The 15,628-nt window shown below is 37.7% G+C and overlaps 1 protein-coding gene across 1 annotated transcript in view; it reads right to left on the bottom strand.

The window, feature by feature from the left end:
• LOC120778892 overlaps positions 1-15,628 on the bottom strand; it is a 38,013-nt gene that overhangs the window by 17,659 nt on the left and 4,726 nt on the right. The window contains exon 3 of the mRNA XM_040110940.1: positions 12,355-12,503. Within this exon, the coding sequence (XP_039966874.1) occupies positions 12,355-12,503 (149 nt within the window). The remainder of the gene's footprint in view (positions 1-12,354; positions 12,504-15,628) is intronic.

Genomic DNA, 15,628 nt, shown 5'->3' with positions numbered 1-15,628 from the left:
TACGACAAATATTTTGTGCACTTATTTATTCATTATGTATGTATGTTTTTAAATTAAATTTTTGACTCACGCACTTAGTCCCTGCTCGGGCGCCATGAAATTTCTCAAGCGTTTTTGAGAATACAATTTTTTTTTGGGATGCGTGTTTGTCTAATTATATTAAATATCTCACTTCTCAGAAATAAAACCGATTGCCTGTACCTACATACATGGAATATTTAAGTGTTCCGAAAATTGCGACGACGAGAAAATAGAAACGCGTGCGAGTTCGAAAGCGGTCTAATTACAATTCATTTCTTTATTTCAGCAACTAGATGACTTAGCCTAAATCTTAAATCTAACGGGAAAAAACAGTTGGAATGTTAGTATGTATGTATGTACAAAAAGGAGGTAAGTATAATTCATTTCGTTAACTTAAAGTAATAGATTAAGGTAAGTATATTTAATATTATTAGGGTAAGTACAATGAAAGTATAATTCGAATATAACATGCATTTCAAAAAAAGTAATTAATTCTAATTTCATATTTTATTTTCATTTTAAATTGAACATATATTCGTATAAGTCGCTTGACGCAACAATAGCGATATATTGGAAGAAGGCGTGGTTGTGAACTGATTTCACCCATATTTTGTACATATCATCAGGGTGTTAAGAAAATATTACATACCGAATTTCATTGAAATCGGTTAAGTAGTTCCCGAGATATGGTTTTTGGTCCATAAGTGGGCGACGCCACGCCCATTTTAAATTAAAAAAAAAAGCCTGGGTGCAGCTTCCTTCTGCCATTTCTTCCGTAAAATTTAGTGTTTCTGACGTTTTTTGTTAGTCGATTAACGCACTTTTAGTGATTTTCGACATAACCTTTGTATGGGAGGTGGGCGAGGTTATTATCCGATTTCTACCATTTTTGAACAGTATAAGGAAATGCCTGAAGGGAACGACTCTATAGAATTTGGTTGACATAGCTATAATAGTTTCCGAGATAAGTACAAAAAACTTAGTAGGGGGCGGGGCCACGCCCACTTTTCCAAAAAAATTACGTCCAAATATGCCCCTCCCTAATGCGATCCTTTGTGCCAAATTTCACTTTAATATCTTTATTTATGGCTTAGTTATGACACTTTATAGGTTTTCGGTTTCCGCCATTTTGTGGGCGTGGCAGGGTGCCGATTTTGCCCTTCTTCGAACTTAACCTTCTTATGGAGCCGAGAAATACGTGCACCAAGTTTCATCATGATATCTCAATTTTTACTCAAGTTACAGCTTGCACGGACGGACAGACAGACATCCGGATTTCAACTCTACTCGTCACCCTGATCACTTTGGTATATATAACCCTATATCTGACTCTTTTAGTTTTAGGACTTACAAACAACCGTTATGTGAACAAAACTATAATACTCTCCTTAGCAACTTTGTTGCGAGAGTATAAAAATAGTGTTCTTAAGCTTGCTTATACTCCAACCACAACATCGGCGAAGTGGAAATTTATCAACTTGACATATTAATTACCAGAAGTGTCACAAAAAATCGCTGACTAAAGACAATTAAAAATTTTCACAAGCTCTATCATACCAAAAAAGGAAGAAGCAGCGTTTACAGTCAAAGCAACAATATCAACAGACTTTACTTAATATTTTATTTGTATTTTGCTATTTATTTATATGTAGGTTGTATGAGCGCTCACTGCATTCAACTTGGCAACAGTTATAAAGGCAACAACCACAGCAAGCACTTCTTATGAGAATTTATCGCACAGCATAAATGACGCAAGAGCATCAGAAAACGTTATCAACATCAGGAAATAATAAAAATTGCTGCAGTTGCTCGCTGGCATCCATAAATTCACAAAGGACGAGTAGCTGCGAGTGTTCGTGCACTTGCTGTGTTGTAATCATTGTTGGCAACAGTTAGGTAATGATAAATACCAGCGCTATAAGGCACAAATGCCGACATATCACAGTGAGAGAAGCAACAAGAACCGTTGCTTGAGTAGCTGAGAAGAATATCTGCCCTCTCTTTGATTTCTGAGTAATGGTTGCAGCAGAAATGACTAAGAGTTTATGCTTTGAATGCTGAATTCGGTAATATATTTTATATTTCAAAAATATATACTAGTTGCCTTGGCACACTTTCTCAATGTATACTATGTACATATGTGGAAATATTTTTGTGACGGTATTCTCCAGTATTAGATTTTTTTTTGATTTTTTGGAGTTGATTTAATCATTTAATTAATTTTGTGCTGCTGTCGTATTTGCTTATTGTTTGAGATGTAAAACAACGAAAAAATAGACGATCTCACAGAGATTCCAGCAAAAAGCCTCAGTATCTCAGCAGTGGAAGCAAATGTCAGAAAACAAAAATTCCTTCAAGATGTGGCAAGTATCGATCCGAAGAATTAAATGAATTTTAAAATTTTGTTTTATGGGATATAGGCGATGCTGCAGGCCGATTTCGTCCATATTCACTATATAATATAATAAGAATATTAGAGGAATGCCACATACCCAATTTGGTTGAAATAGGTCTGAAGGGTCTCGAAATATGTGTTTTCATTGAAAAGTGGGCGGTGCCACACCCATCGTGAAGTTTGGACCATTGAAGCCTTGTCAACCATTATTTGTCGCGCTTTTACTATATGGGGAGTGAGAGGGGTTACCATCCGATTTCATTTATTTTGGCATTGTCGGTAGGAATTCTTATAATATTTGTGCTGAGCAAATTTGGTGGTTTTAGCTTTAGTGATTTAGGAGATAGAACCATTAAACCTATTTTAGGGTGGAGCCACAACCACTTTTCAAAATTTTTTGCCCCCAGGTGCCCTTGCTACAGTGATAGCATGTACCAAATCAGAGTTTTATATCTTAATTACAGCTTGAGCGGACGGAGAGACAAACAGTCACCCGTATCTCAAACCATCTTGATCACATATATATGTACTTATATCTATCTTGCTTGGTTCTGGATAGTACATACAACCGTTAGGTGAACAAAACTACAAAATATTGCAAGAATATAAAAAAAATATATTATGAACATATTAAATGTTCTCTGATTTTTCTTGTTTCTCAAGTCTAACATTTATGCGACATTTATTACCAACAACAACAAAAGTCGTGAGCAAATAATATGCGTCAACAATTTATTTACAGTTTCACACTTCCTGAAGCCACAAGCAAAAAACCGCGCGAAGGAAAACACAAACAAACACATATAAATGCGTATGTATTTAGAAGAAACCCTAGGCGATGTTTAGATCAGACCCAGCCACAAAAGTAGAGAGTGTTTCCAATAAAAGTGGTTCCAAACATAACTATTTAATTAAATTATGTTTTTAATATAACTGCTTGAACTGAAAAATCAGCCATACATATTAAATACAGTGTACTATAGTATCGTGCCCCAATAACTAATAATTTCCGAATCCCGAATAAAATTTCTAAACTCCGAAATTTCAAAATTTATAAATTCGAACTTACCGTGATCTTGAAATTTAGAAAGGCTTGTTGTTTTGTGATAGGGAATTCCACATTACTTGACATTTTTGACTTCCAAAATTTTCAAAGTCTTACTATCCACTGGTATCAGTTGTAAAACCTTATTTTTTCCTTGGCTAATGTAACCTAAACAAACAATATCTGCGGCCATATAACAACAACAAAAATATCACCGAAAAAACAATACCACAAGATGATTAAGTAATTTAATCTAATACAAGCTGCTTACCAGTCAAGTGTACAAAGCACATATATGTACACACCACATACACATATACCCATAGACCTACTGCACCCCATTGAAGTTCGCAGCAAGGCCTTCAAACACTTAACAATTGTACGCCTTGCAAATTAGTTTTTAAACCTTTTCTCCCTGCCATGTCGCTTGGTTGCAGTGCAACAGCGCAAGCGGCGAAAGTGTAGCATGTGCTACATGCCTCAAATTCCTGGCATATTTCCCACTTAATGTGTTCATTCGCTCAACTAACGCGGACGCATTGCTACGAGCAGCGTCGGCCCTCAAACCATTGCTCCTCTGCCACTCACTGCTCTGTTTGTTGCTGTTGTTATTGGTGTTGCTATGTTGTTATTGCTATTTGCTCAGCCAGCTTAGCTCGAATGTTGCAAGTACGTAACGAGAATTTCAAGCAATTCGCATTTTTCTTCAACAGTTTCATATTTGTCTTGCTAAGTGTGTTGGTGTTGTTTTACTGTTCCTGTTTAATTTTTCCGCATTTTTTCTTGGTTACTGGCCTGGTAAGAACACTCTACGCCGTTCTATGTGCATTTTTCTTGTTAACCGCTTCAGCAAATATTTTTTTTCTGCTAGGGAATTATGGTAAACAAAACAGTGGGGTCAGAGCAAAACTTTTTTTATGTTAGATGTTGTAGATATAAATACTCAAGCTGTTTATATTTTTTTAATTTAACACATAGAATTCGTTCACTGATTTGAAGTTCAAGGATTTCTTGAATTCTTGTTAAGGTTTTCGAGGAGGGGTACAACATCCTCAGTGTTACAAGTCATGGATGAAATCGAATTACAACTTAACTCAACTCTACTGCACTTTCCTTATGTTTTCTGTACTCTACTCATAAGGCCTTACACTAAGACAAAGGTCTAACGTTTCGAGTAAAAATATAAAATTGTTAAAGAAACTCGACAATATAGTTCTACTTAATATTACACTCTCAACCAAATTCGCCATGGACCCTTATATGCATATATATCACCCGCTCAAGTGATCAGCCCATATGCTTGTTAACTCTCTCCATGGTAAAAATTTTCTTCGCATTCGAGCTTCGCACTAACTAAGTCAAACAATTAAGGGAAAATAACAATTTTCAAACTGTTCCTTTCAAAATCTTCAGTCGGCTCTTGAGTTCACTGTCAATTTGAGCGAAATGAAAAATGTGTCTCGTTAAGGCGCAATTTTTCATTCACACGCGTAAAAAATCACAAAAACGGTAATGGCGGCACGTATGTACCAAAAATATCAAAAGCAACCGTTCACACCTTAACCTGAGAAAAAAAAGCAGAACCAGCAAAAAAGAGCTAAAAATGTGTGAGTGAAGCCATCGACGGGTGAGTGAGGTGGGGAGCAGAGGAAATAAAATTATTTCAGGCATTACAAATATACACATATACATTCGTATGCACGCGCCAGCACGCAGCAGCAAAAATCAAATCCCAAATATCCTAAATGAAAAGCACCGAAATGGGTTGCATGGGAAAATTTATAAAGATTAAAAATGCAGAAGAGCAACAAATACTCGACAGCTTACGAAGACAGCCGGCTAAAGGGATGAATGCCTCGCCGACTAAGCGTTAAATGGAGTAAAGATGTAGAAGACGCACTTAAGTGCCACACACTCTAATACATATTTTGAAAGCGAACTCTGCTGGGAACCGGAACCACCGAAGGTGTAAATGCATGCAGACACACGACGCTGGGCGGTGTGTGTGTTGGCGCGTCAGTCTACCAATCTGACGGTGTGCCAATGCTTTTTAGCGAAATTGAAAAGCTATTGCCAGACATTGAAGTGTGCGCCACGGTGAAAGAGCCCGTGGCTGGCGGTACGAGTAATCAGTTATGCAACATTGATTTTCGCCAACATTGGTCGCTTCGCTACACAAGCTTTACTCAACCGAGTCGTTGGCTATAATGTGCACTTACTTTTGCTGCATTGAGCGAATTTGCATGTGCCTGAGTGAAAAATATGGTTTTGAGGTTATGTTGATGCCTGATAAGGTAATTCGGAGATGTGAGCACTTTTTTAATAATTTATTAACAAATAGAACGATAGATAAATAGAGCACCGTTCCAAACAACGGTAAATTGTTCACTTGCAACATCCACAGTTATTTTTAAAACTCTGAATCTATGATTCTTAAGTATTTTTATATAAAATATGTAAAGTTAAGCTATGTTTTTTCGAAATATAGCACATTGTCGTATAATTTTCCAAAAAGAGGCAAAAGTAAGATAATATAACACACGGCAAGCGCTTTTATAATCTTGAACAAAACAGAACCAAAAAAGTTAACAAGATTACCATCATTCAAAAAAATTACCATCTTTCAAAATTTTCGTGCCAAACAAAATTGAAACTCCATATCAGCATTTTTAAGCGATTCCGATTTTTTTCACCAGCTTTTTCGACGAAGTACTGTTTCAGCAGGCTCGAAGCGCCTATATGAATGTTCTTGAGAAACTCCTCGATTGCACAAAAATGTATTTTGTTTTTGTTCTCTTTCTTCAAAGTAGACATACATACTGATACTATACATACATATGTATATAGAGTCTTTTCTTTTTTGAAATTATTATTCTTACCGTTGGCTGTCTTGTGCAATTCATTTGGGGATTTTTTCGAAGACTACCAACGCCGCAAGTACATTGTTGGAGCACACCGGCAAACCTACTTATATTAGACACGCACACAACCACATCGTAGCGTTCGCACACCGAGTGTGAGACGATAGTGGGCGATGTGGCAAAACAATCTTACGCAAGAGTAGCCAAGAACAAAAAGAAACGAAGGCAAGTAGTCCACACACAGGCTTGGAGGAGGAAATATCGAGAATAAAGCAGATGAAGAGAAATCAGAGCAGAAGTCGATTTAGTACGAAGGTGAGAAAGAGGCACAAAGAGGCAACACCTAAGCGCGACAATGCCTAACGCCCAGCGTGTTGATACTAAGAATTGACGCCTTAAAGTTCGCTTCATGCTGCCGCCGACAGACTATTGCGCTGCGCTGACGGCATTTTTCCTATAGCTTCCATGCACATACACACATACCCATACATTCCTGCCTCTTATTTTAAATGATAGCACTTTCATTGACTGAGCGCTCTGCTCACATCACTTCTATTGTTAATGAAGCATAACGTCTCCAGTGCTCAGTTGCCTTCGGTGAGTGATGAAGCGTGGCGATAAGGATTGACGGCGGAAAACAACACCGCTGCCGTGGCTTAAGCAAATGCAACTGGTAATCAGCCTAATGCAGTCGCGTCGCCTCTTAAAAGATTTCAATAGGATGTTGTATATATATACACATATGTATGTGTGTTTGACGGAATAGCTAAGTAAGCGCTTTTTTAAGAAAGTATATTATACATTAAAGGCTGATACTTCTAGGCTACATTTTCTATTTTTAGCAGCAGCTTCAGAATTTTTTTCGAAAAGTGTCGAGGGGGATGCGGTGCAAATAATACGTGAAGGTACTATATGGAAGTATCTATTTTTAGCATCAAACTGCTTTGTGGCATTAATAATATGAGTTTATAATTTTTTTAAGCTTTGCTTAGGAGAAAGTATGAACTAATAGCCTTCAATAATATTAGGTATAGTATGTACTGTTAGCTTTTCATAAACTACTTTGGAGGCTTGAGCTATCTATTTCTAATGAAACACAGATTTTGCCCTTCAAATTGTCGTCGTATAGAAATAATGTTGATATGTGACGTCATACGTAAATTACATTTTATACTAGTTTCACATTTTTTTTATTATACATACTCAGCACGTTTGGGCTCACGAGTGACATTTGTTGTTTACAGTAGCTTAAAACATTCATCTTAGCTAAAAAATGTAATTAAATCGTGAACATGTTCGCGAAATTATTTTTTACAACATTTTGACTCGAATTGACTGAGCAACATTGCAACTTCTCTCATTTTTTGGCGATGAAGCCACAACCAGAACCAGTGTTTATCTTGCGCAACTGATATTGCAGGCTCCTCATGTGATCTATGAATGATCATTTGATTATACAAAAAAGTTGTTCACGTTGGATCCCACGAAATTTGTTAATCGTTCAAAAAAGGTGCGTGTAGATTTGGTGGAGATAAATGTTAAGGAATGTGATAGCGGTGCTTCGAGACACGTCTTTGACATTGTGATAGGTGATGATTCGTGATAAAACGCGAGAACAGCAGTCGATTGTATTGGTGTTTCCAGATGAGCCGAATCCAACAAAAGTTGTTCACGCACGAAGCAGACAGATCAATCTTCAACACTACAAAGCGAACTCTCACACATCGACTCAAACAATTGCATTTCAGAGCAAAAGTCTATTCTATGACTCATCACCCACCACGTAGTCTTGACATGGCCCCAAATGACTTCTTTTTATTCGCGTACGTAGCAAATAAACTAAAAGGTTAGCGTTTTTGGGTAGGGAGCACTTCAATCAGTATCAAAACAACTGCGACAATTAGTTCAACCTCATTCAAAAATGTATTGATCTAAATGGAGAATATTTTGAAAAATAATAAAGCGAGTTTCGATGATAAATAACTCTTAAAGTTGAGGCCACTGACTCCGAATTTCTGTTGTAAATTTTAATCATTTCGACTCGTTGTTGGATTGTATATCTTTCCATGATAAAATGGCAAATCTTACTGAAGAGAATGTCAAAAGAGTGAGAGAAATATAGGGTTGTTGTTGTCCTTATCGGCCTACTTTTATAGCGTCCCTATTGAAAGCCCCTTTATTTGTTTTTGTTCTCTAATCCCGAAATATAAAAGACAAACACCATAAAAGACAGTTTTTCAAATAAAGAAATGTTCCGTTCACGACTATATGCGATGTCGACAATTCTAATTAAATGTTTCTCTTTCACTTTAATGAACATAAAAGAACTATACTTCCACAAAGTATTGATTACTTGAAGCTCATTTTAACTTAGAACACAACTGAGAGTAATAATCAGCTCTTTTAGCAGACTTTCCTGTAAACTTTAATTAAACTTTAATAACAGAGTACCTTCTGTTTGTTTTCTTACAATATTTCCCTGAAAGCAACATCTCCTGTGAAAAAAATAAACAAATAAATTTTGTTTCTTTGCTAAATTCATATGCAAACTTTCGCCCATATTTCTTAATTAACTTTATTGAACGAAATCACAAGGCTCCTTTCAATAAAGCACACGCTACATTCAGCCCTACGGCATTCTAAATTAAATTTATTTCCTCCCTTATCTGCTCTTTATCCAATAAGTTTTGCTTTTCTTTTCGAATCTTTCATTGTGTGAATTTTTATTTAAATTATTTGTTGCAACTTTCTTCAGAAGAGCAATTATTTTGCGAATATTTGCTACAATTACAAAGCAAACTGATTGCTATCTAAGTGAATTATTTATTTGCAGCTTTGCAGCAGCGCTAACTACATCCCACTCCCTACTGCTGTGATAATAACGGCATTTTATTGTTTCTGCTATTTTCCTCGTTTGCTACAACAAATTTTCGAGAGCTTAAGTGGTGGCGCTGGTAAAAATTCATTGTAAGAAGTCATTGTGGATTGTCGTTTATTATATTTTACACCAAACAGATTACAGTGACTTTAAATGTGCAACCGTGCTCTACCCTGGAAGGCCAGCAAATCAACCGAAACTCTGCAATCAAGAGCTTTAAAACTCCACTTTACAACACTGACCACTGCGAAGTCTGACACTTTCGTTATGAGCGCTCTCTTTCGCCGTTTAAGCGTGTATGCGTATGTATATGAGGCCTATGGGAGTTTCGCCCGCTAAATGTAAAAAATATTTAAATTTTAGGTCAAGTGTGAATTTTATGAAAGCAACGGGAAATTAAAGTGCTCCCACACCAGCGTGTTGCTTTGGCAAATTCACGCACATTTTTTATGACATTTTGGTTGCACTTTTTCTCTTGCTTTCGTACTGCGCTTGACCACGCTCGCCGTACAATATTTTATGTGTCTAGCCTTTTATGACTCTACCCAAGCGCTCGCTGCCCAATAACTTTATGATGGCCGAAGGATGTGGAGATATCCTTTTTGCTAATTCTGTCCTCACTTCCCGCCCCTTGCCTGGTTTAGTTTGCCACCGATTCCTGTCTGCACCCTTGGGCGGCCGCTCCTTCGGCGATGTTGTCATACAACTTGTATAACTTGTAGCTACATCATGTAAATTTTGTGCGTCAATGCTTTAGGCTTGTGTGCTTGTGTGTGTGTGTGAGTGTGTTTTGCGTCAGGCGCCTTTGCTTATCTGCACGTGTCTCCGGGAGACAGAGCCGCATGCCAGCCGCTGAGTGAAATTGTATCCTTACGTTAAGCGTCTTGCTCGTGGCGACATTTCTGGGGCGAACTCACTGTATGTACGTAGGTGTATGTGTGTGTGTGTGTCAGCCTGGTTGATTTGGTATTCTGTGTGTAATCCAAGGCGCATACGCCCACGACAATGTTTGACACAACACAGCCAGCAACAAATGTACATAAGTATGTTAACGCAACAACTACACAAATAGTACGTACAAATACGTGCACATGTGTGTGTGTTAGTGTGTTATTCGAGAATTGGTCAAAGATTAGTTTTGAAGAAAGCATTTTATTTTAGAAAACTGTCGTAGAAAGTGTCAACACACATGCATGCATATATACTAACAGAAGAAAGTAAATTGCTTTTTCGTGCATATCACTCTCACACACATACACGTGCAGAGAAGCATGCGTGTGAAGCAGTTGAAAAGGTGTTGCATAAATTTCGTTTTTTGCGCACAACATTTAGGCGCATAATGGTCAATTTTCTAAATTGACAAGCAAATTGCCTCCGTTTTATGGTCAGCGGCAGTGTTGAAAACCAATATACATTTCTTAGAAGGAATACAAATTTCATGGAGGAATATTTTGCATTTTAAGAGGGATTTCTTCATACACTTCTGCTTAAATTTTAAATTATTTGTATCTTATGTTTCGTTAACCAAGAAAAAATTTAGTTCAGGAAAGTTGAAAAAAAGTCACAGCTTTTACAAAAATGAGTGAAAATAATGAAGAAATTCGCTATATTTTGAATTTTTTTTATAAAAAAGGGCTTGGGTGGCATAGCCACAAAATCAAAATTGTGGAGTTTACGGAGACGATGCTGTATCAGCTCGAGTAGCACAACAATATCGTTGAAAAAGTCGATGAAATTATGGAAAAGATTGACCAGGACCGTCCCAGCAGTCATGACATCGCTAAGGGACTTAACATTCATCATCAAACGGTTTTGAACCATTTAAAATAACTTGGCTACAAAAAGAAGCTCGACGTTTGGGTACCAAATGAATTGTCTGGGAAAAATTTAATGGGCCGAATTCTGAAGCAAATGGTAACAGGAGACGAAAATCGGATCCAATACGACAATAAGTTGCGAAAAAGATCATGGTCCAAGCGTGATGAAGCTTAACAAATGGTCGCAAAGCCAGGATTGACGTCTCGAAAGGTTATGCTGAGTGTTTGGTAGGATTGGAAAGTAATCACCCGCTATGAGCTGCTCCAGCTGTCAACAACTGATGAGATGGAAGCAAGTAATCGACTGAAGAAAGGGCTTCGTCCTCAATCGGGACAACGCTAGACCACACACATCTTTGATGACTCGCCAAAGACTGGGAGAGCTTGGCTGCGAAGCTTAGCCCCGACCTTGCACCATTGGACTACCATTTGTTTCGGTCAATGCAGAACTCCCGCCGAGAAACCAGAAAAGTTTTACACTGATGGAATAATGTCTCTAGCGACAATATGGCAATAAGTAGTCGACCAAAATGGTATATATTTAGTTCATTAAAGTTCAATATAAATATACCAACATTTTTTTCGACTTCCAATATTAATATATAAATATATCCAACGTATTCAAAAAAATATAAAAGCCAAACCTATAATAGGAAAACAAGAAATATCCATTTACTACTTTCCCAATTATTTTCGTAAATATTTTTGACTGTGAATTTTCGTTACCCTTCACTTACTAGTGGCGCCTAAAGCCAAAGCGGGCTGCTGTCACATTATGCCTTTGTGAGCGAAAAACTTCGTAGACTTAGTAAAGTTTCGGCACTATTTTCGCAGACAGTTTGAAATGTGTCAGTGATTTATTAACTTCAACTGATTACACTTATAGTTAGTACTTTTTAGTAAAATTTTCCAACTGTGCGCAATTGAATAATATACAAAACTTTGCTGCTTTTCAAACTATTCAAGTCATTCAATAATCCCTACCTCTGTCTACGATAAAAGCCTTTAGCAGTGTGTGTTATTGAAATCAACCATTTTGTTACTTCATGCAAATTTTAATATTTGTTTCCTGCCTCTCAGGTCTGCCTCTTATACAAAAGCGACCGTGGATGCTTATTTGCGAGTGCTTTAGTGCATTCAATTGGCACAATAAATTACGTATACGCCAGGGGGCACCAAAGTAACCATCTTTCTTGTACAAATTTGTAGTGGAACAGAATGACTTACATAAGTACGACTGTCAAAGGTATTAATGTACATATATGCAAAGTGGTGAAGCTGGACAATGAATTTTATGCGTAATATTTTATATCAGGCAAGAAACTTGTTCTACTTACCTCGAATTCCAGCAATTGTGTCGGACTCAGCAAAGCACTGGGTTGCAAAAATAGACGTGGTTCGACACTGCGGCCGGTGGCATTGTTATCTGTGGAGTTAAAACGACTCACTGCCTTAGCCAGATTGTAGCGAATGAATGCGGCGCGTTCTACAAAAAATAAATATAGATTTGATTTAATCAACAGAAAATATATATGTTAACTGAATTACAAATCAATGTTTTTAGGAAAATCGTTTCAGTTTTTAGTTACGGAGATATTCCTCAATTTTATCACGATAATTCACATATTTGCCAATAGAAGCGCTATAAAGTCAACAGTAAGTTCAAAGATCATTCATTAGTTATATGGTGCCAATGGAATTATTGATCCGATTCAACCCATATTTGACATACAGACATACTATTATCGGAAAGTGACTTTCACCGAATTGCAATAGTATATCTCACAGAGTAAATTAGCAACAAGCAGTGGGGTGGTCATATTAGATTTATGGGACCTTGAACACATATGATCCGATTTTGACAAATTTTAGATATAAACTCTTTGTACAAAAGTGGGAGAATTATTCGTATGGGAAGTAGGCGTGGCTGTAGTCCTATTGGGCCTGTTTGCACAATGTAACATAAGATCGTCAAGATAATGGCATGTACCGAAATTGGTTGAAATTGTACAAGTAGGTCAGTGCATTTTGACCTAGGCTTCTATAAAGCCCTTTTGTGTCACATTTTAAATAGTTTTTACAAATTTTTTATTATTATAGCTTGAATAGTTTTGTAGTACATTAAACATTAACTTACAAGAGTACAAAAGGGCACAGGGGAGCAAGACGATCCCTCTCAAAATTTTAATGAAATTCTTTGAATTGGCTTAAATCGTGGTTTAAACGAAACGTTTTTTCTGAAAAGGTATCATTTTAAACTTTATTATGGTTTTCTTATAATAACTAGGAATAGCAAAAAATCTTCTTCCATTCTTGAGGCACGCCGTCAAACTACTAACAACTTTTATTTTTGGACACTCAAAGTCTCTCAAGCATATTTTGACCTAAAAACTGCCAAGAAAGTACGAATCTTTGCTACAAATCACTTTCTTCTCTTGACTGCGCACCCCAATAGGGCGTGTGTGCGAACTCAGAAGCAAAGCTATGAAGATGTATATAAATATTTTAATGACTGCACAAAACGTGTTGAAATATGTGGCAATTTGCTCGTGTAATGATGCCAAGAGTGAACTTGAGTAAAAATATAAATTCTCTTCGTGCTTGAAAATGAAAAAGAAGAAGAAGAAGCACACAAGAGAAAGAAGAAACCATCAACTTGTTGAGTTGCGGTTGTTGTTGCTGCTGTTGTTGACGCTGACAAAACATGTGCAACATGAGCAATAAACATGCGTGGCAAAAATAATAGTTGCACTTTGCCACACTTGCCACACATGCTGACAACAACGTGACGACCGCAACGACACACGACTGACAGGCGACAGATGACATTGTAACTGTAGCTACACTCTACCAACAACACTTGCATATGAATACATATGGCACACTAAACAAAAGTTGTTCATCGACAGTGCTTGTGTTTGTGGTTGTTGTTGGAGTGTTTGCGCCATAACCACGAAGAGTTGACATACGCGCTTCACATCTAGCTATGTGTGCGCGAAAGCAAGTCAAATGTGTGGGGCGTGTCATTTTGCTGACGGCAGTGACATAAAATCTGAAGATGTGATGCCGGTGCCGCTGCCACCGCACGAAGCGGGATTGCACTTGAATGTTGCAAAAGTGAGACATCAAGAAGCGCCGTGCGACGGGAGGGTTTTGGGTGAAAAGAAGCACGCGCTTCCTGCCGTTATAATTTTGTTAGCATGAACAAGCACGTATGTGTGTGTGTGTGCGACCCGCCATCAAACAGCCGTAAAAGCAGCGGCGCGAGCGAAAGTGTTGGCAAGCATGAAACTTGTTGTTGTTGCCGAAGTGATTGAGTTGAAATGTGCACGAGCGCAGGGAAGGCGCTGCAAGATCGCGCATCGTTAGCATCTTCGCTTGTCTACTGCCCGCGCTGCTGTAGTGGCTGCGATACGCACAATGGCATCTCAAGTGTGACAGCTCGCATAACGGTTTGATGTGACAATTCAGTTTTCACTAATGACTTTAACATTAACGGTACATTTTCAGCAGCAAAGCGGCGCGCATAATTTTCGCCGCTCAAGTTGATTTTATTACGCGCTGAAATTGTTGAGAAACCGTTATACAACTTAACTGATTTAAAAGCTTGCTACAAGTGGTGAGGAAACTGCTCGCCGTGCACGCTGAAGTGTCGACACTCGAAATTTATGCAAAAACAGTTGCTATTCAAGCGAAAATAAAATATTTGTATTTCAGCGAAGAATCTTTTAAATTACTAAGTACATTGAAGAGCGTGTCATATTCTTTTTTGGAGACTGGAAAATGCAATTCCTCAATTGTGTTGGTAGTTGCTGTTTTTGACTGTAGGCAGAGTGAAGTCCGCTATAAAACACAAGGGGACATAACGGCAAGCCAAGAGTTGCGTACTTCTCCAGCGTCAGAGAGCTGCGCCTCCGTAGAAACTTTTAGCATTTTTGATAGATAAACCTTCTGCTTCGACGTCAACTACGACGTTGATAGACATCTAAAGCTCCATTTATTTTATTATTTTAGTTTCGTATTCTGCTTAGCTGAAACAATTTTAATTATTTTTTGGGTATTTGTTGAAGTAAAGAAAGAGCGACGAAGTGAGAGGATGTATAGAATCCTTACTTCTACCATCGGCCACATTGGAATTGCACGAAACTGTAAGGCTGGTGAGCTTGCTAGGACAAATGCTTAGTCTTAATAACTGCGAAATGTAAACGTGTAGGAGTTCGTTGGCGTCTTGTGGTTCACTACTGGACTGTGGGGCCTCAGATCAGCTCTGCAAGCATTGGTCAGATACCAACAGTTCTGCATTTGCAATGTGTTTCTGACCCAGAGTAAATCGTAGGAGGTCTAGTGAACTCTTCGCTTTTTGGCCACATTTAAATTGTTGTAGGAATTCTAACTGAAAGCTCTCCGATCAGGATGGTAACCGTCCAAAAATATAGCGAAAGGCTTCCCAATAATACAAATTAGTGAGCAGTTTCCAATAAAAGACCGTCTTCTTCGTTCATTAGATCCATAAAAACCGGCAAAATTCCTTCAGGTGCTGGCAAAACTTTACAGAAAAATGAAAGCCTGTTACTGTTAGACATCCACTACCCTATGAAATCGTGAAAAATA

The sequence above is a fragment of the Bactrocera tryoni genome, chromosome 5 (assembly GCF_016617805.1).
Source record: "Bactrocera tryoni isolate S06 chromosome 5, CSIRO_BtryS06_freeze2, whole genome shotgun sequence".
NCBI lineage: Eukaryota > Metazoa > Arthropoda > Insecta > Diptera > Tephritidae > Bactrocera > Bactrocera tryoni.
The sequence above is the reverse complement of the archived record's forward strand: the minus strand, read 5'-3'. Positions and strand labels throughout refer to the sequence as shown.